General features: G+C 38.9%; 2 protein-coding genes across 10 annotated transcripts in view; one reads left to right on the top strand and one right to left on the bottom strand.

Moving 5' to 3' along the window:
• The window catches only part of ADNP (activity dependent neuroprotector homeobox), a 41,010-nt gene extending 36,772 nt beyond the window's left edge, over positions 1 to 4,238 (top strand). For all 9 annotated transcript variants that reach the window (XM_060772114.2, XM_067468198.1, XM_067468197.1 and 6 more), the window contains one exon: positions 32 to 4,238. In XM_060772114.2, coding sequence (XP_060628097.2) covers positions 32 to 3,172 — 3,141 coding nt within the window. In that variant the 3' untranslated portion in view covers positions 3,173 to 4,238. The remainder of the gene's footprint in view (positions 1 to 31) is intronic.
• A 1,625-nt stretch (positions 4,239 to 5,863) lies between these two features.
• Positions 5,864 to 27,154, bottom strand: part of BCAS4 (breast carcinoma amplified sequence 4) — a 60,311-nt gene continuing 39,020 nt past the window's right edge. Inside the window, exon 5 of the mRNA XM_060772115.2 lies at positions 5,864 to 6,725. Coding sequence (XP_060628098.2) covers positions 6,621 to 6,725 — 105 coding nt within the window. The 3' untranslated portion in view covers positions 5,864 to 6,620. The remainder of the gene's footprint in view (positions 6,726 to 27,154) is intronic.

Here is a 27,154-nt window from a genome sequence, read left to right as displayed (position 1 = left end):
TTTTAAGTTTTCTTTTTTGTTTTTGTTTAAGGACTATCGGACAAAACCCTTTTGCTGCAGTGCATGTCCATTTTCTTCAAAGTTCTTTTCTGCCTACAAAAGTCATTTCCGAAATGTTCATAACGAAGACTTTGAAAACAGGATCCTTCTTAATTGTCCCTACTGTACTTTCAATGCAGACAAAAAAACTTTGGAAACGCACATTAAGATATTTCATGCCCCAAATGCCAACACACCAAGTAGCGGCATCAGCACTTTTAAAGAGAAAAACAAGCATGATAGCCTTAAACCTAAGCAGGCTGACAGTGTGGAACAAGCTGTTTATTACTGTAAGAAGTGCACTTACCGAGATCCTCTCTACGAAATAGTTAGAAAGCACATTTACAGGGAACATTTTCAGCATGTTGCTGCACCTTATATAGCAAAGGCAAGTGAAAAGTCACTTAATGGGGCTGTATCCTTAAGTTCCAGTTCCCGAGAAGAGGGCATGATTCACTGCAAACGATGCCTTTTTATGCCGAAATCATATGAAGCTTTAGTGCAGCATGTTATTGAAGACCACGAGCGTATAGGATATCAGGTGACAGCAATGATAGGGCACACTAACGTTGTGGTCCCAAGATCCAAACCTTTGATGCTAATTGCTCCAAAACCACAGGATAAAAAGCCTATGGGACTTCCTCAGCGGATGGGTCCACTGTCCTCTGGAAATATCCGCTCTCTTCCATCGCAGCAAATGATGAATCGACTCAACATACCAAAGCCTACATTAAATTCTGGTGGAGTGAATATGATGTCCAGTGTTCACTTACAGCAGAACAACTATGGGGTGAAATCTGCACCACCCAGTTATGTTAGTCACACAGGAGGAAGGCTCAGCCTGAGTGGTAGCTCGCCCATTTCCCTGTCCCAGCAGTCTCAATCAATGAAACAGTATCCTCCAAGTGGGAATGGAAGACACTACCCTCTTGGAGGCGAACCAAGATCTCAGACTACAGCAAGGTACTCTCTTCAGTCTGCCAACTCATCTTCACTTTCATCAGGCCCATTGAAATCAACATCACTGGCTCAGTCTCAGGCTGCATCCAGAGTACTAGCCCAGTCTACACCCAAGCCTCTTGGAGCCGGTCCTGCAGGTGCTGGTGCTGTCAATACTTCATCAACTCAAAAATGGAAAATCTGTACAATCTGCAATGAGCTCTTCCCAGAAAATGTGTACAGTGTTCATTTTGAGAAAGAGCACAAGGCTGAAAAGGTGCCTGCAGTAGCAAACTACATAATGAAGATACATAATTTTACTAGCAAATGTTTATACTGTAATCGCTACTTGCCTACTGACACGCTGCTTAACCACATGCTAATCCATGGTCTGTCTTGTCCTTACTGCCGTTCGACTTTCAATGATGTTGAAAAGATGGCTGCTCATATGCGAATGGTTCATGTTGATGAAGAAATGGGACCTAAAACTGATTCCACTTTAACCTTTGATTTAACATTGCAACAGGGTAGTCACACCAATATACATTTACTTGTAACTACCTACAACTTGAGAGATGCCCCTGCTGAATCTGTAGCTTACCATGCTCAGAATACTCCAGTTCCAAAACCACAGCCAAAAATCCAGGAGAAGACAGATATACCTGTAAAAAGTTCTCCTCAAGCAGCAGTTCCCTATAAAAAAGATGTGGGGAAAACGCTTTGTCCTTTGTGCTTCTCCATCCTGAAAGGACCCATCTCCGATGCACTGGCACATCACTTAAGGGAGAGACATCAAGTTATTCAAACAGTTCATCCTGTAGAGAAGAAGCTTACTTACAAATGTATTCATTGCCTTGGAGTGTATACCAGTAACATGACTGCCTCAACTATAACGCTGCACCTTGTCCATTGTAGGGGTGTAGGGAAAACTCAGAATGGTCAAGATAAATCTAATGTTCCTTCCCGGCTAAATCAGTCTCCAGGTGCAGGACCTATGAAACGTACTTACGAACACATGGAGTTCTCTATGTTAAAGAAACGAAAAATAGATGATGATGATTCCCCTTCTGTCTTTGAGGAGAAGCCTGAGGAACCTGTAGTGTTGGCTTTAGATCCTAAGGGTCATGAAGATGATTCCTATGAAGCCAGAAAAACTTTTCTTACAAAGTATTTCAACAAGCAACCATATCCTAGTCGGAGGGAGATTGAAAAGCTAGCTGCCAGTCTTTGGCTATGGAAATCTGACATAGCTTCACACTTCAGTAACAAAAGGAAGAAATGTGTTCGAGATTGTGAAAAGTTTAAACTGGGTGTCCTGCTAGGATTTAACATGAAAGAATTAAATAAAGTAAAGCATGAAATGGATTTTGATGAAGAGTGGCTGTTTGAAAACCATGATGAAGAGAACTCTAGAGTCAATGCTAGCAAAACTGTTGATAAAAAGATAAACCTAGATAAAGACAATGAAAGTTCTTCTGACAGTTATGAGAATATAGAAGAATTCATTGAAAGCAATAGTCCATTTGCAGAATCTGTTTCTAACTCTGATCATAAACCACCTGTTAATAGCATTAATGAGAAACCAGATGAAAGCATATCTAAGGAGACACTTGAGGAAGCTACCTTGGCGTCTCCAGAAATAAAAGACCAAAAAGAAGAAGAAGGAGACCCAGAAAAATACAATGAAAGTTGTTCTGCAGAAGAACCACCAAAGCCAGTAGCTGAGGGTTCAGAGAGTGAAGGTGACCAAGAAGATCATGATGAAGCTGTTGAATGGAAAGATGAAGCATCGCCATCTGAAAGTGGACCTGGATCTCAGCAAGCATCTGACTTTGAAGATAATGCATTAGAAGTGAAACCAGAAACGTGGACAGATGAATCCTCCCAAAGTGAAGATGCTAATAGCAGAAAACCAGTTCCAGAACCTAAAGTTGTTGCCTCTGAGAGTGATGAAGAACGGTCAAAGTGGAAGAATAGTTCCTATGGAAAAGTAGGTGAATTTTGGTCTAAGGACCAGTCACAGTGGAAAAATGCAACACAAATTGAAGAAAGTTTGTCCAATCAGCAGATGGAGTGGCAAAATAGCACAATCGACAGTGAAGATGGAGACCAGTTTGACAGTGTGACTGATGGGGTTACAGAATCAATGCATAGTAGCCTAACTGGGGTCGAGCTGAGCAGCCAGCAAGCATAAGCTGTTCAGTTTGCTAACCTCATATCCTCCACTTGACAACTGTCTACACACTTTCATTTCAGAATGACTGCTAGAATTTGTTGGAACTGGTACTGCGTTTTGAGCGCAAGGTCACCTGGCCACTGGCTGCAAGACCACCAATTCCAGTTATTTCAAGGTATGCTCCTGGCAAATCTCACTTCAGAGTACCTGCTGTGACTGAGCACAGTAACTTAATGTGAAAACTGATATGCTGGTGGCTCCCAAATGTTCACTGAAGACGAAAAAAGTTTATTTTATCGGCATTTTCAACATTGATTTTACTCTGTATATGTTCAGCTGTATGTCTTTTTAAACATTACCCTTTTCCACATGGTAGTTATAGGGCCAACATATGAGCTACCAGTTCAATGTGTATAGTAGACTCTGGGAAAATTGTTTTTTTCATGTATCATTCTGAATAGTTGAAATGTATATTTGTACAGTCTTTTAGACCTATTCAAGTGATGCTTATGCTATTGTTCTTGTGTATCCATCATAGATTTGGTTCTTTTTTTTTTTTTTAGTGTTGCCCTGCTGTGTAATAAATGCTGTATCTAGTTTACCTAGCAAAAAGCTTGAAACTGCTATAGTATGACTTTTGACAGAGTTAGTTTTTGCACATAACCTTGTACAATCTCAAACAGAGGCCAGCAACATAAAATATATCTGGACTCTATTGTATTATAGAATTTTCTTGTTCTTGAATATCCTTGACATTACAACTGATGACTATGTATTTCAGAGCCATTTTCTGAAATCTTTTAAGCTAAAAAAATCACATGCAAGAAACAAGTTTGCAGCTACTAATTTTGACACCTTTTAGATCTGTATAAAAGTGTACTGTGTTAAAGCAGCATACAGAAATGAGTGCTGCAATTTTTGGATATTTAGTTTTATCTTTAGTTAACACCAACATGGTGTTGTATTCATTTATACCATCTAATATATGACACATTGTTGTAGTATGGATAATTTTGTGATCTTTATTTCCCCTTTGTATTCATTTAAGCATCTAAATAAATTGCTGTATTGTGCTTAATGTAAACATTTGCTTTATTACAAGGTGTGCATCCCTGGTTCTCAAGAGTGTTTCCTTATGCTGACATTTGTGAAAAGAAAACAAACATGGATGCTGAGGTTGATGCCTTGAAAAAAAATGATAGGTTTCTACTGTAGTGACATGCTGATTAAAAAGTCAACTTGTATAAAAAAGGACTATATGGAACTTAAGCAAGCAAATAGATAGATGTGAATGTCCAAAGCTGTATGGATGCACAAATTTGCAGCACAGTATATCCAAAGAAGGTATTTTATATTATTATTTGCATCCTTATATGGATGTTAAGCATGTGCTTAAGTCTCCTGTTGAAATCAAGTGAATTGAAAAGCACTAGATCATGCTGTTGTCTGGTTTTTCCAATTTCTTTTAAGCAGACTGTTTGAAAGATTGGCTCTTTTCAACAAATTAATCCAGGCATTGAGCTGTGTTTTGTATGCATGGCAGGATAACCTTGCAGAGGTGTTATTTCAGCTTCTCATGCAGGAGCACTGGTTTAATGTTTGAGATGGAAGAGACGGGGAAGATGATTAGCATGGAGAGAAGGCAGCTGTGCACTTAGTAACTTCCAGAGGTGTTGGGATCTCTTCCACTTTTAATACAATTAATACATGTGTGTATGCACCTTCAAGTCACCTGTGAACCTAGGGTGATCTCATGAATTTTATAGAGGTTTTCTTGGCAAGGAAAACTCAAAAATGGTTCTGCTAGTTCCTTCCTCTGAAATATAGCCTGCAGCACCTGGTATTCATTGGTGTCTCCCATCCAAGTTCTCACTAGATCAACCCTATTAACATTTGAGGTCAAATGGGATCTGGTGCTTTTAGGCTGACAGTGCAATTAATGTCTGTTTTAAAAGCAATGTCAGGATGCATTTAGTTTTCCCCATGACAGCTAATAGTGGGAGAGATGTGGTTTCTCACTTTAAATTTTGTAGAGAGATCATGACGTCCCAACGACACAGCTTATTTACTTAAGCTACTGTAAATAGTTTACTCCTTTTCTGAAGTCTTCACTTTGGAGCAGCCTTAAATTGTCTAAAGTATGTTTCATTCGATTGTATATGAAGGATGCCTTCTATGTTCTAGCAGTGAAGAGTGACCAAGAAAAATGAGTGAATACATACTGCAGCAACTATCTCCAGGGAAAAGCTCTTAATACTTGTTTATTGTTGTTGCATATATTACCCACTACTTTTGCAAAGAAAATGTCTTAACCTTACCGTTCACAGCAAATATTAAACCAAGTAGATAAAGCCTGGAAACTGCTTGTTCTTCCTGAAGATCACATCAGGTACTTGAAATGTTCAAGACAAAAGGCCACTTTCCAGTTCATATCATTCAGGCTGTAGTTTGCCTTGAAGAAGGGTTTCACTGCTTTGGCTTTTAGTAATGTTCCTTTTCATCTTGGGTCTGTTTAGTTTCCATAATTATTTATTTCCAAATTCCAATTTAAGTGTGTTCTTAACGGTTCACTCTAGTCTGTATGACTGGATACAAAATTTATGCTTTTATTAGATGAAGGCAACATGCAGGGATCCTGGAAGACACTTATTTCTATGGCTCAAGATTAGAATAGCAAAGTAGTGACTTTAATTGTAAAAATACATACTGTTATGTGCAGCAGAGTGATCTTTATTTTAACATTACAAGAAATTCCACTTTCATGGGAACAAAATTACATTTTTTCTGGATTTGACACTTCTTTACCATCAGATATACCTCTCTAGTCTTCTGCCAGTAATTTTATCAGCCCATACTTTTAGTTGTCTCTATATAGTGCTGTTTTAAGCATGTAACCTGCTGGAAAGAGCAGAGTTGCTCTGAGGTTTGGAAGGGTCTAAGACATGGCTCTTGATGTAGCATGTCCTGGAATTCCAGACAATCTGCAAAAATGTGTGTTTATATTTTGTACCAGGACATAACTTGGCTTCCAAGCCATACTGAAAATTGCATATTGAAGGCTGCATTCATATAGTTCATTGTACTTAGATTTCCTTTAGTATATTACCTACTTTATTTAGAAGATGGTTTACTGCATCATTTACCTCAAATACATTTTCCAAACCTTTTATCTTTAGCATTACTTCATGTTACACAAGAACTGCTGAATGGGAAACATAAATTGAACTCACTTTTTTTTAGAGTAGGCCTTCTGAAATTGACAGAAAAATTAACCATGATATACTTAAGTTCTAATTTTTTCAAATAGAAAGCATTAATAGCTATAATTTACCAGAACTTCATTTTGATCAGTTTCTCCCTTACAACAAAGTTACACAGCAACAAAATACACATTCCGATCCTTTGATAAAACATATACATATACATCAATTTGGTTATATTTTATCAAATATAGACAAATCGAGTACTAACAGTTTTGATACTTGCTACCTATACATTTGTTGTTAAAATAGTCCTCAGTTCTGTAGAGTTCTGGCAGGTTATAGGTGTGCTGTGGAGAAGATGTACATTCCTGAAATGAGACGAGAAGGAATAATTACTTAAACTGAATGCCAAAGTATTATAACTATTGTTTATATGTACAGAATACTAATGGAAGGGGTTTTTTTTTTTGAACATCTGAAAAACCATGAGATTTTGGAATACAGAATATTTACATTTAAAAGAGAGCTTAAGTTTGTTTTGAGGGTGTATAATTAACTGCAGTTACTTGGGATATTTACAGTTTAGGAGAAACATGTAATGTCTTTTTACTTTTGTTTCAAAGGTGAACTAATAAATCCAGTTCAATAAAAGAGGGAACACATACATGTAACGACCGCTTGGTAGTGTGTTGCTCAAGGGGTCTGGGAAGTTATTTTTGCTTTGTCAGCTTCACCTGTTAATGGTGGCCACAGCAAATCCTGTATGATTAAAGCTTTTTTCCCCTTCTTTTTCCCCTGCTGACACATTTAACTTGGCAGTCCTTGTTCTGTACATTAGTTGTACAGTATTTAAAATGAATGTTAGCATTCAGGTTCAACATATAGTACATCAAATACTGAGGATTTTGTGAAACAATGAAAAGGAGGCAAAGAGAAAAGGGCAAGTATTCTATTTTGTTGCAGAATCAGAGAACAGTATGCTAAAAAAACCTAGCTTACTTCAGCTGCAGATCGCCCTGCTTCTGACCCAGATTTGTGTGTTTTGAATCAAGCAGCTCTTACTATAAGCCAAACGTGATTCCTAGATCTCCACTTTGCAGTATGAGAGGTGGAGTAACTGGGGGTGAGCTGTTTGAGGAAAGCAAAAAAATCTTCCCCTTCACTGCATTTTCTCCATCTGGGCTCTTTGTCTAGAAAGAAGTCTGAAAGGGTGGGAGTTCAGGAAGAGTTAAGCACCATGTTATAGTTATAAGTGGTGATTTTTTTTGACTGCTGCTCACCAAAGCAGTGAAAAATACTGAAGAGTACTACAAAACACATGCATCAGTTGATATCTCTAGGATTATGTCATTTCAGTTAAAATCTGGCATTTACAAACATATTTCTGAACTGATGCTTTCCTTCATAATTGGGCCCAAAGATGATCATATGTACTGCCTAATCTAAAATTTCCCTGAGCCACAAGAATTCTTTCATAGGATTCTTTACATAATGAATATTACATTACTTGTTGCTGATTCATATGTAGAAATACACCCTTTATATTGTGTTACACAGCATATGGTAGATAAGTGGTATCTATGTCTAAAAAACAACATTCCTTTTGGATTGTGACTCCAGCCTTTCTCCTGAACATTGGAACACAAAAACTAATTGGATAGGTAAATCTCTGCTGCTCTACATGGGGCTGAATGCAAATAAGACAGGCATAATGAAAAGGATTTTAAAACGGATGCACAGAATAGGAATTTCATGTATGAGTCTGGAAGCTCAATCCAATCCAATGCATACTTATTTAAGTAAATCCCATTCTTGTTAATTGGGGTACCCCCAATGATAAATTCAGGACTGTGGACTCAGTTAGAAGAAAGTTGCCAAGAGTTAATAGGAAGAATTCATGGAAATGTTAAACCAAAGCAAAAAGGAGCAGGAATACCTTGTTATAAAACACTTTAATCTACTGGAAAAGGAGAAGATAAGGAAAAAATACTGTTTTCAGATAATTTCCACTTTATTATTGCTGACGTTTTTCCTGCTACAAATAAGACACTTTTGAAATTGATTCATTTGTCATGTCAGCGGCAAATTGAGAATACAGTTACAATTTATGGGGGGGGAAACACAAAGTTTAAAACCTGGCATTATGCTAAATTTCCTTTGACCAGAAACTGGCCACTTGGAGTGCCTCTGGTGTTGCTGTAAGAAGGTCCTCTGTTGTGCATGTTGCAGGGCTCAGGCTGTAAGTGGTCTTTGGTTTGCTCTCCTCCACACTCGCATGCCGTGCGGACTCCTCTTTATAGCTCCATTTCTTAAGATTGAGTCTGCATCTCATAGTACCAGAGCGCAGTCTGCTCAGCACCTTCTAGGTCACCCAATCTTCTGTGTGTTCTGGAGGGAGTTTCTTATCTGGTCTGAGCCACTTTTTTTTACCTGCCACTTTTGGACTCTCACTTGGTTGAGGTGTTCCTGCGAGTATCTCTGTAGATCTTAGGAAGTTATTTCTTGATGTAAGTCTTTGGCATGCTGGCTGATTTCCGAACAGAGGATGGGCCAGAGATGTCAATGCTTTTGTCCTTTCATTGCTGGCTGCTACTTCCCAGTGAATATCAGGTGGTGCAATACCAGTAAAACAGTATATAATTTATTGTCGAAGGCTTTTATGGCTGGAATCACTAGGTTCTTGTGGGTTTTTTCGGGCTATATGGCCATATTCTAGAGGCATTTCTAGAACATGGCCATATAGCCCGAAAAAACCCACAAGAACCTAGTGATTCCAGCCATGAAAGCCTTCGACAATAAATTATATACTGTTTTGCTGGTATTGCACCACCTGATATTCGCTGGGAAGAACCTAGTATATAATTTCTCCAGCAATGTGATAATGCAGCTTTTGAAATGTATGTTGCTAAGGACTTCAGTTCATCCTTCACATCATTCTGTTTAATGGGCGTTCTATATATTCTAATGCATAGACTAAAGTCCTTTTATTTAAATCCATCTGTGAACTGTATGCAGAATAAAAGATGTGCCCTCTGATCAAGTATCTTGCTTGATGTACTCATCTGGCAGCTAGAGTTCTCTTAATACGACATTTTTTGGGTGAAATGAAAAGCATTTGCTTTCCTTTTGAGGAAATTTGTTTGTTAAGAGTATTTATACCCTGCTTTTCAGCTTTGAGGCTCTCGGGTTGACATGAAAATATCTTACTCCCTTTTGTGTACAGTCAGGAGCTTAATTGAGATGTGGGAGAAGGGCTGACTTGGATGTCTTTATCTTACAAAATATATTTCATGATGGTGTCTTTCACAATAGTTGCAAGGCAGAGCAGTCTGTCCTTTTCGTTGACATCCTCCAGCAAGAAGACAGATGGGCCAGTTGTGAGACTACCCCATTGGCATACCAGGTGAAACTGGGACAAGTGCATAAACTCTACTTAGCTTATTGGATTTTTTTTCAGCCCTCATTTCTTTGGCATCTGCAGACGGGGGCCTGGGTCTTGTTTCATGTACCCTAATCTCAGGTGGGAGAGAGATGGTGTTCCTCTCCTGACAAAGTTCCAATGCTTAGCCTTTTCTCTTAACTAGACACAGTAGGTGTCTTGCTCCTGAAGCAAAAGAGGCTGACCAGCAATGTTGTCCAGCTGCCTATCTTCCTTCATCTCCCCACACTTGAGATTGAAGTGATGTGGCTGTCACCATCCTTCAGCCAAAATTCATAACATTTCACAACAGCTGGGCACAATTTAAAATGTAGAGCAAGGAAGCAGCAATGGTTATTCTCAGTCATACCATGAAGGACAACTTGTATAACCTCAACAACTATAAAGTGGGATCTAGATGAAGCCAACGTTCACAAGCACCAAGAAAGTGACACGATTAAATTATAAAGCAGAACTGTTCTCCAGGCCTTCTCTTCCTGCTTTTATCTCAGTATTGTTATCACTCCTGCCCACCATTTCCTCTCTACAGCAGAGGAGGCACATAGCAGGATGGTGGTAACACTTTCCTGAAGCAAGCAGCTCAAGTTTCCATTAAGGTTCTTCCCTCAATAGATTCTCAGGTCTTAGGACCTGGATGGTCTCTTAGGTCTTCAGGGGAGGGGAGGGGGGAATCTCAGGGCCAGAGCATTGCCTTATAAACTACTTCTACTGGAAATTCTCATTTATTAGATGTGGTGTTTTAAATTTGAATGCTGTAATTTGTGGAGCTATTATTTACCCTCAATGCATCATGCTTATTGACATCACTGAGGTTCCCTCTTATAATTAGTACTGGGAAACCATGACCTGGCAACTTTTCCTGCTCTTAGTATTATTGAAGCCTACCAGGATGGTAAAGAATATGGAACCAAGATCTGATGAACTGGGAATTTCTTATGTCAAGGAAGGGATGGCTGAACAGTAGAAAGAAAAAACATCCCTTTGCGCTTTTAGTCAAATGTCAATTGCAAAGGCTTTGGGTCTGGGTTAAACATAACAATCTGCCAATTTTCTTCCTACGAAACTGGTTTCTCTGACATTGCTATAACCTAGCTGCAGCATTTTGTAGAGAGGCACAAGTTTGAAATATGCCAAGGACAAATGCCTATAGAGAGGATCGCAGTTCAGGTAACAACAAAATGGAATGAAGAGCAGATGTATGTCCCTCTTGTCCTTCAGCAATCGCCTCCCCACTTTTTCTGTTTGATGTGCAGTGGCAGAGCATGTGAAGCGTCAAAGAGCAGCACAGAGTGCTAACCTCTGAGGGAGGAACAAAATGGAGAATGAGGCCAGCTCTCTCTACTTCTAGGCATAGCACACACTGAGCTGAGGCATATGTTGGTGTCAGAAACAAAAGCACTTATTAAAATAAAGAATACCCTAATATGCAAAGGGTTTACTCTCCAGAGTCTTTATTCCCCTGTTTTGCATATAAAACAATATTGGCAAGGATATTTATGTTTTGGTTATAATTTTTATAAGGGTGGGGTAACATAAGCAATTAAATCATAGTAGAAATAACTTATGCAATAAGCATTGATGTATTTGAGCACTAATGTGAGAGATTATAAACATTTGAAGAATTTGGATATTCATACAGAATGAATGGAAAAGAAAAAAAGGAAGTATAACATTTGGGATTATTTTTCTACCCCAACAGAATTGAAATGCATTGCTGTATTTTGAGGGGTGATTGTGATTTGTTCCATCCAAATATGCTATTATCTTTGCCAGCTCTGTGATGGTGAAATGTTGCCTAATGCACTGCACCATCATGAGTGACATCTGTAGAGAGGAATTCTATGCAAACATACTTAAAATACTTTGCCTGTCTACCCTCCTCCCCTACAAAGTAGCTTCTCAGTACCTATATACACATCCTCATAATAGATCTCAATATTTACAACCGCTTGTGGTCGAAACAACCAACTGGGATTCAACTGGTCCAGAACGGCAACCAGGTTACTAATTGGGGCTGCTACAGGGAGTATACAACTCCCCTGTTGCAACATCTCCACTGGCTGTCAACATGTTTCTGGGCACAATTCAAAGTGCTGGTTTTGGCCTATAAAGCCCTACATGGCTTGGTCCCAGGTATCCCATCACCCTCCCACCAACACATTTGGTGGGAGCAAGGAAAGGGTTTTTTCAGTGGCTGCTCCCAAATTCTGAAACTCCTTCCCTAAAGAAACCAGGATGGCTCTTTCCCTGCTTGCCTTTCGCAGGCAAATAAAAACATACTTCTATCAGGCATTGAATGAATGATGAGACATTGCAGGGGATGCCGTGAGTGGGATTTTTGGGGGGCTGACTAGTTTTTAATGTATTCATATTGTATTTTATTGTATTTTTTACACTTGACACAAATATTTGTTTATTTTTATATTCATATGTATATGTATTTGCTGTGTTCCGAAATTCATTGTTAGTTGCTTTGAGTCCCTATGTAGAGAGCAGTAAGGTCAAAATTAAATAAATAATAAATGATAATAATTCTTCAGAGAAATCAGAGCTCTTGGTGAAAGATGGAAAATTCAAAATAGAGCTTCCTACCAGAACAAATCTGGTAGAGTCTGGAGTGTTTTGGAGAGGAAAGAGGCATGTTTTCCTTAAGCTCTACTGCTGTGAGATATTATATCATTTTGCTAACTAAACTCACTTTGGAGAAATTCTTACTTTTGTCTAATAGAGATGCGTGTCAGGTTGATCACCTGTTCTTATCTGTACTGTTTACTGCTCAGTGACTGCAAGATGTCACACACAGAAGAAATATTGTCTGAAAGCATTCAATTGTGTCCAATAACTTAATCAGTATTTTGATACACTGATTAATGGTAATTTATGGTATTACATTCTTTCAGTATGGATACAGGTTTTGGGCAGAGAGCCCTTTCCAGCTCACCTTCACAGTCATAGAATCATAGAGATGGAAGAGACCCCACAGACCATCCAGTCCAACCCTCTGCCATGCAGAAAAAGCACAACCAAAGCATCGCCCAGCATTCAAATGGTTCCCTGTCAAACATGGGTTGAGTGTGCATATATATAACATTTATATTTTCCCTTCCTAGTACTATCTTTGCATCTACACTTATTTTGTTAGCATGGGCCCAGCTGTCCAGCCTAAGGAGTATTCATGAATAATAATAATATAATAATAATTATAAAACTTTATTCATACCCCGCTACCATCTCCCCAAGGGACTCGGTGCGGCTTACATGAGGCCGAGCCCAAAGTACATCAACAGTAAAAGCAATAAGAAAACAATCAATACAACAGTTAAAATAAATCTCAAACAAAAGTAAACAATAGTAACAATAACATCAAGCATTTAAAACCTATGGCTGGGCAAAATGTAATAATTTAAAATTAAAAAATAATGCTTGACATGGACAAGATAGGATATAACTGGGATAGAGTTATATCCTCCAACTTGGACAAAAGTGGCAAATGGGGTACCTCAGGATTATATCCTCAGCCATGTTTGGTTCGTCCTTATAGATAATTTGAGCAGCAGAATAGAGATTATGTTTGCAGATAAACTGGAAATGGATAGCCTGGCTGGTGTCCTAGGATGCTTGATTTGGTAAGTGATGAGGGCCCTAAGATTCTGCATAAATTCTGGTTATGTTTTTAACCCTGGTTATGTTTTTAAGAGTTTTATTTTGTGTCTTTTTCAAAAAAAAATTAAAATTCCCAAATTTAAACAACAGCAGTATTTTTTTAATGTACAGTATACCAAACAGTACCTCTGAATAGCACATGAGGACAAATTTTATTTCTTAGGAGTTAAAAAAATAAGCCAAATATAAGCTGAAACACTTAATTTTATCACAAAAAACTGGGAAAATGTATTAACTCGAGTATAAGCCAAGGGTGGGAAACACAGAAGCTACTGGTAACTTTCAAAAGAAAAATACATACCAATAAAATTACATGAATTGATGCATCAGTAGGTTAAATGTTTTTGAATATTTACATAAAACTAATTTAAGATAAGACTGTCCAACTCTGATTAAACCATTCTAACTTTCTTCAGTGTAAATGTGCTTATGTATCCTTCCAATAATAATAGAGTAAAATCATAAATGTAATAACAATAAAGTAATAACAATAAAAATAGAAAATAATATAATAAAAGTAAAATTATAAATGTAATAATAGAGTAAAATAATAAATGCAATAATAACAATAATAGAATAATAAATGTAATAATAATAGAGAAAATAATAAATGTAATAAAATAATCGTGACAGAATAAAATAATAAATAACCTTGACTTGAGTATAAACCAAGTGGGCTTTTTCAGCCTAAAAAAAGAACTGAAAAATACTTGAGTATATACGATAAATCTATTTGGTGGTCATTAGTCTAGGAACCATCTAGAAAAATTAATTCTTGTACCAGCTAGGATTCATAATCTAGCAGTAGGCCAAAAAAGTGCATAAAAATAATAAAACAGAGAAGCTCTTCCAGAATGGTGAGAGAGTCTTGCTGATAAGAACTGACAGCAAGCAATACTAGTCATTGTTTTCTAAATGTTCTGCTCCTATGTGAAAAGAATCCTCCAAATAGGTAAAAGAACAAAAAGAAGGAGGAGGAAAGTGCACATTAGACTAGAGATGATGAGTACATAAATCTAGGGCACTTGATTTCATTGATGCGTAGCAAAGAGAAGCTTATATATGATCCTTGCAGCAATGAAAATTCTTAAATGTTTGAAGCTGCATTTAATCAAATAACTAATCCTGCAGCGCGCACACACAATGATGCCAATAGTACGGCTCCCTCTTACCAGTCTACAGTGCAGGAGATCTGCCAAGAATCAGCAACAACCATGCAGTGCCCATCAATACAATTCAAATTGGTTATAAACAAGTACTTGCCCTCTAGGCAAGTCTTCTAATATCTCTGTTTTAATACTGATTAAAGATAAGTGTATATGTTGGAAGCACAGGGAGATGCCAGATGTTTTTTTCCTTCAGCTGTTCCAACAACTGGATGATGCCCAGGAAATTGCAGGGAAAGAGATTCCGCTTAAATATTGGAAATAACTTCTCAATGGCAAGAGTTCAGAGCATGGTGGAGTCTTCTCTGGAAATGTTTATGCAGAGGCTGGATGGCCATCTGTCAGGGGTACTTTGATTGTGCTTTTCCGGCACAGCAGGGGGTTGGATTGGATGGCCCATGTGGTGTCTTCCAACTCTATGATTCTGTTACTCTAATCCCTCTGTTCCTAGGGGAATAATTGGCCTTGGGGCTTTGCCCAAGGTTGAACATGGAGAGGCCATTGTACAAGGTAATACAGGTTACATGATGTGAGGGGAAGTCATAGGGAGGAGGGAGCAAGCTTGTTTTCTGCTGCCTTGGAGACTAGGACGTGGAACAATGGCTTCAAACTACAGGAAAGGAAATCCCACCTGAACATGAGGAAGAACTTCCTGACTGAGAGTTGTTCATCAGTGGAACTCTCTTCCCAGGAGTGTGGTGGAACCTCCTTCTTTGGAGGCTTTTAAACAGGCTTGATGACAATCTGTTGGGGGTGCTTTGAAAGCAATTTTCCTGCGTTTTGACAGGGGACTGGACTGGATGGCCCATGAGGTCATTTCCAACTCAAGGATTCTATGATACCTCCCTTTGAAAAAGTGCGTATTCTGGGAGTATTCCATAGATGTAGATTCACCATAAAAAGCCCAAGATTAATGCACAATACTAGTTAAAGCAATGTTATTGCCTGTAATAACCTACGGATGTGAGAGCTGGACCATAAGGAATACTGAGTGAAGGAAGATAGGTGCTTTTAAACTGTGGTGGTGGAGGAAAATTCTGAGAGTACCTTGTATGCAAGAAGATCCAACCAGTCCATACTTCAGGAAATAAAGCCCGACTGCTCACTGGAGGGAAGGATATTAGAGGCAAAGATGAAGTACTTTGGCTACATCATGAGAAGACAGAAAAGCTTAGAAAAAAACGATGCTCGGGGAAATGGAAGGAAAAAGGAAGAGGGGCCGACCAAGGGAAAGATGGATGGATGGTATCCTTGAAGTGACTGACTTGGTTCTGAAGGAGCTGGGGGTAGTGATGGCTGAAAGGGAGCTCTGGCATGGGTAGATCCATGAGGTCATGAAGATTTGGAAGTGACTGAACAAATAAACAACAACAAAAACCTAGAATCAGATGCACGGAAAAGCTCTAGCTTCCGGTACAAAAGAGTATGGAAACAAGCCATCACACTACTACGTCCCCCAAAGGGTAGTGGCACAAATGGGTTACAAATGTAACCTTAACCAGAGTGCTCATGTCCAATGAAGACTGAAAACTCAGACCCTGAAACAATAAAAAAAAAACTATTTATCAATGAAAGGGTTAATGGAGGTGGAATCCTCCTTCCAGGGGACCATATATGTTTTTGAAAGAACAGGCATCATGGGTGAAGAGATCCTGACAAATTCCCATTCAACATGGCACGGCTTTGCCAGCTGAGGTGAATAAAAATAGTCTGTGCATGGCTGTGTGTGTGTGTGTGTGTGTCTCCTGCTCTCCCTCACCCTGGCACTGGCACTGCGGTGCGGAAGGGGGAAGGGCAGCCAGGAGGGAAGCTGCAGTCATCATGGCCACTCCTGCAGGCTGAGCTCAGAGGGAGAGAGAGAGAGAGAGAGACGACACTCGGAAACCCTGTGTAATAGCAACCACTTGCCACAGCAACTGCAAAGAAAGGGCTAGAATTTTCCAGGCAGGCCAGGCAAGCTCCCTAACCTCTCCTAGTAAGAGAAGAACACCACAGGAGCAAGGGGACCAGACCCTTCTCCTTGTTGCAATTGAAGTAACAGCAGTCTTAATACTAGCTATTTAACAAGATGCAAGTTAAGTGCCTTTGGGCATTGACACAGTTTGAAACAACCATGTAGAGAAGCAGATAACTACTACAAGAATGGACTAGATTCCTACCTACCTGCTTTTGTCAAAAATGCCATCCACTATAGATCTTTCTAAAACAATCCATTAACTGTCTAATCCTGGTCTGATTTGCTATGTTTTCCAGAAATTATTAAAATAATTTCTGCTGACTGTTTCCAAAGGCTTTCATGGCCAGAATCACTGGGTTGTTGTAGGTTTTTCAGGCTGTATGGCCATGTTCTAGACGCATTATCTCCTGACTTTTCACCTGCATCTATGGCAGGCATCCTCGGAGGCTGTGAGGTCTGACTTCACAACCTCTGAGGATGCCTGCCATAGATGCAGGTGAAGCTTCAGGAAAGAATGGTTCTAGAACATGGCCATATAGCCCGAAAAACCTACAACAACCCACTGTTTACATGTTTTGTTCATCTGCAATTCCTTAAGTTTTAATACTAAAATAACCCAACAAAATCTGAGCCAATGTGTTAGAGATACATATGATGTAACACATTAAATCAAGTTTTCTGTGCAAACTAAAATACGGTTATTCACATCATACTAACTTCACTGGATTAAAATATATAAATTAAATTAAATTTAAATTAAATTAAATGAAATTAAATTAAAATATAATCCATCTAAGTCAGGTATCTACATATCACATATTGTATTAGATGCAATGTGCTACTAGGTATCAGTTACTGAGTAAAACAAGTAGCCTGGTTCCTATGATTTACTTCTGAGCTCCACATAGCATGGTGGCCATTGTAGATACATCACACTGGACTGATTTTATTGGCTGATATATATTAGGCTTAAATTGTGCATACTTCTAAGGATATGTCAGTTAAAATACCTGTTGGTGTTTGCATTTAAAACTCAAAATGTTAAATACATAAACTACCTAGAGCTAGACTAAAACTGTGCAAATATTATTTCTGTCCTCCATTGTTTATTGTTTCATTGTTCACTACCTCCATATTTTATTAATGTATAGTTAAATACATAGGAATTAATGGGAAAGCTATGCAGGACTAGATTAATATAGCATTGATAGATGTTCCTAAGCAAATATACTTGTGTTATTAACAGCTTTAAGAAGACCACTAACTGGGTTAAAGTCACACAAGATCTTAGCTAAGCCTATAAATATTTGCAGTGATTTCTAACTGGCAAAAACCCTCTTTTTTAACCTTTCTTTTCTCATCCATCCACCCTAAACCAGAAAAATTTTGGAAACATTATTTGCATACACACACACACACACACACACGAGTTATTGAATATACACTATGTTAATCATTCTTTGGGTCCCCTGGTGGCACAATGGGTTAAACCACTGAGCTGCCGAACTTACCGACCAAAATGTTGATGGTTCAAATCCAGGGAGCAGGGTGAGCTCCCACTGATAGCCCCAGCTTCTGCCAACCTAGCAGTTCGAAAGCATGCAAATGTGAGTAGATCAATAGGTACCACTTCTGCAGGAAGGTAATGGCGCTCCATACAGGCATGCTTGCCCCATGACCTTGGAGGTATCTATGGACAACGCTGGCTCTTCAGCTTAGAAATTGAGATGAGCACCACCCCCCAGAGTCAGATATGACTAGACTTAATGTTAGAGAAAACCTTTACCTTTACCTAATCATTCCTCCAACCTTTTAAAGGCAATGGCTAATAAGTGATAAGCTTGCCCCATTGATTTCAATGGGACTAAGGCTTGACAGTCTGAATTGAACCCGTATGTAGCAGGAAAAAATTAATAAATAAATGTAATATGTAGAATTTTACCTTCACTCTCAGGCATCTTAGTTATCCATCAATTTCTGTATTTATTCTATTTAACCTTTCACATTCCTGTTTGTGGAATGCTAACAGAAAAGCTTTGCAGCAATGTAGCCAAAAAACCAGTTTCAATTCCTTGCCTCAGGTTTTATGAGCATCATATAGAAATAGAAGAGCACATCATCAGATATAGGACAAAGTTATGGTAATGGAATTTAAACTGCATTTACTAAAGGTCTAGTCACTGATTGACAACAGCCTTGGGTAAAGGAAGACATTCACAATTGCTCTAACCATTTTTTTTCTGGTTTGGAATGACATGAATATCTGTAATTTTGGGCTGAAGCAAGTAATTGCATATTCGCTTTCCCAAGCAGCAGCAGATTTGCAAATATTATCAGACTTATATGAGAGGCTGGGAAGGTCTATGCCAACTTCAAATGTAATGTACAATAGTGATTCAGATTTGTATCAGTTTATACTGCTGTTTATCTTTTTGAATGGGCAAGCTGAAAGGCAAATACCAATGAAATAAAACAATCATTGAGATCTGAAAGCTGTTTATACATTTCTGTAGATATATGCCTCAAGCTTAGAATGCCCACAGAAAGAAAAGCCCACAGAAATAAAAGAAAAGTATGTTATACTTATTTTGCTCAAGTTGCCATTTGAATACAAATCTAGAGGTTTTTTTTAAAAAAAAAAGAAATAAAAGAAATAGGTTTTGCACTTCCTTATTACATTCACCACCCTACTGATATAGTAGGCATGTTAAATTATGGCCAAACAAATGTTTAGAGAGGACAGTTAGTTAACTGCAAAACTTTGTACTCCTGATTCCTCCTCAAAGAGTCACTGGTTGCTAACAAATATCAAATATTTTAAGTGGAAGAAATTCATTAACTTGTAAACACTAGTTAACTTAACAGCACGTCCATGACAGAAACCTATATCATTGTTAAATCAGCCTCTAGAGGCACCCACTGCATTTTGTATGTTAATACGTGCCATCTGCTCATGTTGTATTTTTCACCACAGGAAATAAATTGAAATCGTAAGACATACAGTCTAAGTGTTTGTTTCACTGTGTGTAGGTACACAAATATATCTATAAAGCTAGGCAAAAAAAAAATTATAGTAGACACTCAGTTAACCGACACTCATGGGGATTGGTAGAGATGCCGGATAAATTCAGTTTCTGGTTACTTATGATTTACAATTTAAAATAAGCCAAATTAGTACTAGACTCAAATGAAGGAAAAGCTTCATGAAAACCACCACTCCTCTAAATGTTTCCCCAGCAACAGCAAGAGCATCCCTCTGAGCAGCTAAACCAGGAAATCCCAACTGGATGCCCCCCCCCCCAAGAGTCTTCCTCCAGGGGCAAACCAAGAATGGGCAACTTGAAAGTCTCTGAACAGACTCAGGAGTGAAATGGGCAGATCAAAAGACAACCTAGCCAAATGGCACTACCTAAAAAAATATTCCACCTTGTGTGACTGTGGAGCAGAACAGACAACTCCACATCTGTATGCTTATCCACAATGCCCTGCCTCATGTACAGAGGAAGAATTGTTTAGAGCTACAGACAATGCGGTCGCTGTTGCCCGGTTTTGGTCAAGGATTATATCACCGCTTGTGCTCCTTCTATTTTTATCAGTTTTATTTTTATGTGTGCAATGCTTAAAAAAAACTATACTCCATATCACAAACTCTGAGTTGACTTGAGGGTTATGGAGGCGCTTGAAAGGTCAATGAGTAATTTGCCTTGTAAAAGGGAAGGGATGGTCTACATTTTTGGCCTGAGGCCCCCTTTGAGAGTTTGAAGGATTATGTTTGAGAATGAGATTTTAAATAGTATCTTTGAGGAAGTGAGATATGTATGCTGGACTGGTGGAAGCACCCCCTTTTCTTCTCCTAAGGATATTGATACCCGAACAGTGTCCAAAGAAGGGTGATCAAAATGGTCAAAGGTCTGTAAACAATGGTTCCAAATTGCAGGAAAAGATATTCCACCTAAACCTTAGGAAGAACCTACTGATGGTAAGAGCTGTTGGCAATGGAATATGCTTCAGAGTGTAATTGAGTCTCCTTCTTTGGAGGTTCTCAAGTAGAGGCTGGACAGTCATATGTCAGGAGTGCTTTGGTTGGCTCTTCCTGCATAGCAGGGATTTGGACCAGAAGGCCCTTGGGGTCTCTTCCAACTCTACGAATCCATGATCCTATTATACATATATTTTAATTTTAATTTAAAAATTATTTCTTTGTATTGTTGAAGGCTTTCATGGCTGGAATCACTGGGTTGTTGTAAGTTTTTTTGGGCTATATGGCCATGGTATAGAGGCATTCTCTCCTGATGTTTCGCCTGCATCTATGGCAAGCATCCTCAGAGGTAGTGAGGTCTGTTAGAACTAGGAAAAAGGGTTTATATATCTGTGTAATGACCAGGGTGAGACAAAGGACTCTTGTCTGCGGGAGCTAGCTGTGAATGTTTCAACTGACCACCTTGATTAGCATATAATGGCCTGACAGTGCCTAGAGCAAACTTTTGTTGAGAGGTAATTGGATGTCCTTGTTTGTTTCCTCTCTGTTGTTGTGCTGTTGTAATTTTAGAGTTTTTTTAATACTGGTAGCCAGATTTTGTTCATTTTCATGGTTTCCTCCTTTCTGTTGAAATTGTCCACATGCTTGTGGATTTCATTGGCTTCTCTGTGTAGTCCAACATGGAGGTTGTGAGAGTGGTCCAGCATTTCTGTATTCTCAAATAATATGCTGTGTCCAGGTTTGTTCATCAGGTGCTCTGCTATGGCTGATTTCTCTGGTTGAAGTAGTCTGCAGTGCCTTTCATGTTCCTTGATTCACTACCTCTGATTCGCGCCCAAACACGAATCAACAACCCAATTATTTCTTTGTTTTTTGCCAGTTGCTTGAGAGTTTCAGTTGCTTGAGTTCCTTTTAACTGGGAGTCTACTGCAAACAAACTCAATGAAAAAAATACACATAAGCACAAATCGCAAGAAAACAGAATGTGAACCAAAGAAGGTGCCTTCCTAGGTATTACTTGCCTTGCAATAACTACACTGGGAAGTCCTTTAGAGGGAGAAAGGAAAGGAAAAATTGCCTGCGCATATTTGATACTCCAGACAGCAAGAAATTTGCCTCAGGGAAAGGCTCAGTGGAGAGAGGGGTGGGGGAGGGACAGCCAGTCGAAAGGGGAGAGCGAGTGCCTTGTGGTGGAGGCAGGCGAGAGAGAGATCTGTCCAACGTTGTGGCTCCTACCGGCCACAGTGGAGAACAGCAACCTTTGCTGCAACCACCATTACAGTGCAGGCAAAGCTGCTTGCATTCCTTAGAAAATGGCCCTAATCCTTCCAGCCAATAGCAGGCACAAGACACACACGCACATAACACCACCCCTCCACACAACCCATGTGGCTGGGGACTCATAGAAAAGTTTCTGCTTGCGTTATCAGAAACAACTCTCTTCTCCTAAGCAAGAGCCCTTTGTAAATATCCATAGAAGGCCAAGAAAATTGTGGCCAGGAGGAGCAGGGGGAGAGAGATTGAACTACTGCTGTGCAAAGTATCGGGTTGCTGAATCTTGGTTTAGGCAGACCTAACTAATTATGCCCTTACGGCTCCTCTTAAAGAATACCAGCTTCTTAATCGGAATGAGCAACATGCAAGGCCTCATATACCATTAACCGGCTGATCTTCTTATAAGGCCCAAAAGCAGAAAACCGCTAATTGGCTCATGAGTGAAGAAAATGCAGAGAAAATGTAGGTTTATGAACAAATTTGTTTCCTTGGACTAACTACTGTTGAACAGACTTCCAAGAATGTGTTACATTATAGTTCTGGAGTTATAATGCTAGCTAGCTGCGAATTTAGTAAATCAACTGAACAAGGGGACATTTCCTATAAAGTGTATCAGGTCAACGGATAATCTAGACTACAGGATTACAGTATGTAAGACATTTTCTGTTCTTATTTAATTGTGCAGTATTTACTTTTTTATTGTATCAGAAGCGAACCAAGGATACAGTTGTTATATATTTTTTAAAATACACAAAGTTTAAAAACTTGGCATTACACAAATTAGTCCTTTGACCAGTAGCTGGCCACTTGGAGTGCCTTTGGTATTGCTATAAGAAGGTCCTCCATTGTGCATGTGGCAGGGCTCAGGTTGCATTGTAGTAGGTGGTCTGTGGTTTGCTCTTCTCCGCACTCACATGTCATGGACTCCACTTTGTGGCCCCATTTCTGAAGGTTGGCTCTGCATCTTGTGGTGCCAGAGTGCAGTCTGTTCAGTGCCTTCCAAGTCTCACAGTCTTCTGTGTGTCCAGGGGGGAATCTCTCATTCGGTATCAGCCATGGCTTGAAGTTCCAGGTTTTAGCCTGCCACTTTTGGACTCTTTCTTGCTGAGGTGTTCATGTGAGTATCTCTGTAGATCTTAGAAAACTATTTCTTGATTTAATGCGTTGGCATGCTGGCTGATATCAGAACAGTAGATGGGCCAGAGATGTCAATGCCTTGGTCCTTTCATTGCTCGCTACTACTTCACAGGTATCAGGTAGTGCAATACCGGCAAAACAGTATATAATTCCTCCAGCGGTGTTGGGTGTAAACATCTTATGATAATGCTGCTTTTGAAATGAATGTTGCTAAGGACTTCAGTTCATCCTTCACATCATTCTGATATTCAAATAGAGGATGGACTGAAGAGGTCACTGCCTTGGTCCTTTCATTGTTGGCTGCTACTTTCCAGTGGATGTCAGGTGTTGCAATTCCGGCTAAACAGTATAATTTCTCCAGTGTTGTAAAGTGTAGACAACCTGAGATAATGCAGCATTTCTCATTTAGGGCCACGTGCACTGTTTTAGGGTGGTGAGATGTGTTCCCCACTGGACATGCGTACTTAGCAGCAGAGTAGCAAAGCGCAAGGGCAGACGTCTTCACTGTATCTGGATGTAATATCCAGGTTGTGCCACTCAGCTTTTGTATGATGTTGTTTCTAGCATCCACTTTTTGCTTGATATTCAAGCAGTGCTTCTTGTAGGTCAGAGCACGGTCCAGGTTAACTCCCCCGGGAATGAGTTTAACAGGATGACGCTGGTGATCATATGTTTTTAATGGTTTTATATGGTTTTATAATATTATGTTGTATGTTTTAATTCTATTTTTATGAATGTATGGCATCAAATTGCTGCCAAGTCTGTAAGCTGCCTTGAGTCATCTTATGGTTGAGAAAGGTGAGATACAAATACTATAAATAAATAGATAGATAGATAGATAGATAGATAGATAGATAGATATTAAGGTGTGAAGCAATGCTCCAGTGGGATTCCTTCCCAGCAAGTTTGAGATGCTTGTCTGTTCTTAAGAAGAAAAGCACACATTTGCATTTTAGATAGATTAGGAATCAGCTAGTTTTCCCTGTAATTGGCAGCAAGAGCACCTAAAGCTTCAGAGAGATTTTGTTCAACCATTTCAAAGCTCCCATAATACTCCAGAAACATTGTTTTTGTGGCTGAGAGCAGTACTATGATTTCCTTCAATCTAGGCACTTTGTCATTTTCCTTAATGAAAATATGTCATTTTTAACCTTTCAATGTGCAGACCGCAACAAAGTTTTTGAAGTTTAATAAACTTTTTCCATGTTTATGAAAGAACCAATTAGGAAATGACATTTATTTATAACCCAGGAACAAAAATCGTGTTGCATAGTGTCATCAGTACACTGAAATACTAAAGCCATAAATCAATTGTTGTTAATTTTTTCAAGTGTCTGCTTCTTTTGCATTTCTTATCAATATATTGTGATAACATTTCGTCATTTAGTAATATGCCTTTGTTTATTAGATGATGAAGAAATGCAAGCTCTCTAAAGTCATTTGTTTAAATTTAAAACACCCCCCTGTGAAATCACCTTCACATTTAATACGCTTTAATAAAGAGCCTGTATGAACAGGCCAAAACTTGGCTCTTTTACATAACATCTGATGCAACATGGCCACTCATTAAGAAACAGCTAGATGAAAGTATAAAATTACACTTGTATCAGCATACAAAGGACTCTCGTCGCACCTTTGAGCCTAATTGGGAAAGTCTGGAGCCCAATCTGCTTTACCAGAATCAAAGTCTACTTCATCAGTCTTAGTCCCCTCCCACACAGCTGAATAAAATTCCACATGCTTTGAACTGGAATATATGGCAGTGTGGACTCAGATAACCCAGTTCAAAGCAGATATTGTGGGATTTTCTGCCTTGATATTCTGGGTTATATGGTCTTAAGTCTACAACAGTGATTCCCAACCTGTGGTCTGTGCACCCCCAGTGGTCCACAAGAACTAAAATATGGTCCACGGCCTCACTGTTATTGCACCGTTGCAACGAGAGCGACTGGTCTCACTAAATCCTCTTATAGTGCCAAGACTTCTTAAATATGTTTTTCTGTGGGCGAGTAGATGGCAACTACTGGATGGCATATGTTCTGTATTGGAAACAAGAGCTGATGTGGTCTAGCCAATGCAATTTTCTGAATCAGCACCCCAAATAACCAAACCAAATCTAAAGTTGACCAAAAACTTCATAACCCTTCATAACCCTTTTGGTGGTAATGTTGGAGAGTGGTCCCTACTAAAAAAAAAGGTTGGGAACCACTGGTCTACAAAAACTTCTTTCTCCCAGGACCCTTCGACACAGTCATATAATCCAGAATATCAAGGCAGAAAATCCCACAATATCTGCTTTGAACTGGGTTATCTGAGTCCACACTGCCAAATATTCCAGTTCAAAGAAGATATTGTGGGATTTTCTGCCTTGATATTCTGGGTTATATGGTTGTATGGAAAGATCCCCAGTTAGTCACAAAAGTGCTACAAGAGTCATTGCATCTTGATACAGACTAACACAAGTATGCTACAATTTATATTCTATATCAATCATATTTTGAAAACAAACAAAACTGAATTTCAATTCTTCATTAGAAAAAGATAGTAAATATAATGGATTTCAAATATTTAAAAGCACTGGGTCAGTGTTAGAATCAGACCAGCTGAAACCAACTAAAATCAGCCGAGTTCTCTATAAGTAACAATTTCAGTGGATCAGGTCTGAGTCGGACCAATTTGGAATCTAAAACACTACACTTTCCTCCTATTCCTCTTTTGCTTTGTATATGCAAATATAGAACCTTTCCACGCAGCTGAACAAAATCACATATTATCTGCTTTGAACTGGAATAAATGGCAGTGTGGACTCAGATAACCCAGCTCAAAGCAGATATTGTGGGATTTTTTGCCTTGATATTCTAGGTTATAAGGCTGTGTGGAAGCACCCATAGTTATTCCAAAATCCAAAGAAATCTGAAAACTTCTGGTCCCAAGCATTTCATTTAAGGGGTAATGATCGTAGGGGAAAAAAGAATGAAGAAGACATCAAAGTATAGCTGGACATCATTTTTATAGTCTTACATGGCTGTTACAAGACTGTTTTAGTTACTTCTAAGCTTTTTACATTCAGAAAAAGCTGCCTGAATCAATACTGCCCTCTTTCATGCTTACCTTCCTGTTTCTTTACAAAAGCACTCACATTCTCGGGAGGGGGATGGTGGAAAAAAGGAAACCAGTTGAGTAATTTTTCCACTACTTCGTCACCCTTGCTATAACTGACTCCAGATGTTTAGAATCCTAAGCAAGGATACCTGGTAAATCCAAAAAGTAGGGCCATTATAAAAGCACGCCAATCCTACCAAATTGTGCCTGTCTGAGCCTCCCTTCATTTTATCTACACAAATAAGTTTTTGCCTGTATTGTCAAAGGCTTTAATGGCCAGAATCACTGGGTTGTTGTAGGTTTTTTCAGGCTATATGGCCATGTTCTAGAGGCATTCTCTCCTGACGTTTCGCCTGCATCTATGGCAAGCATCCTTGCCATAGATGCAGGCAAAATGTCAGGAGAAATGCCTCTAGAACATAGCCATATAGCCCGAAAAAATCTACAACAACCCAAGTTTTTGCCTCCTTGGCCCCATCTATACTTCCATATAAATCCAGATTTGCTGCGTTGAACTCGATTATATGTCTGTGTAGACTCATACAATCCAGTTCAAAGCAGATAATGTGTATCATCTGCTTTGATAATCTGGATTATATGACAGTGTAGAAGGTGTCCTTGTCTACCACACCCACCTCTACAAATTAAAACTTCCAAAATCTGAAATTGTCCACTTGGGTGGCTGAGATAGTGAAACCTTTGCTTTCTGATGGTTCAATGTATACAAACTTTGCATCATACGTAAAATTATTAAACAATCTTGTGTATAAAATTACTTCCAGGTTATGTGTGAAAACATAAATAAATAGATTTGGGTCCCACCTCTGAAATATATTATTTTATACATATTTGCCAATATGGGTATTCTAAAATCAAGAAACAAAACCCAACATCCAATATACTTCTAGTTCCAGATATTTCATGTAAGGAATACTCAACCTATATTAGCAACATAACACACTCAGCTATCATTTTCAGTGAAGGTCAGACAAACATTCAGTTACCAAGTATCACTTATACCAAGAATTGTGCTTTTATTTAGATCTTTGTTATTTTCAAAAAATATGATTCAAGGTCAG

The sequence above is a fragment of the Anolis sagrei genome, chromosome 4, assembly GCF_037176765.1.
Source record: "Anolis sagrei isolate rAnoSag1 chromosome 4, rAnoSag1.mat, whole genome shotgun sequence".
NCBI lineage: Eukaryota > Metazoa > Chordata > Lepidosauria > Squamata > Dactyloidae > Anolis > Anolis sagrei.
The sequence above is the reverse complement of the archived record's forward strand: the minus strand, read 5'-3'. Positions and strand labels throughout refer to the sequence as shown.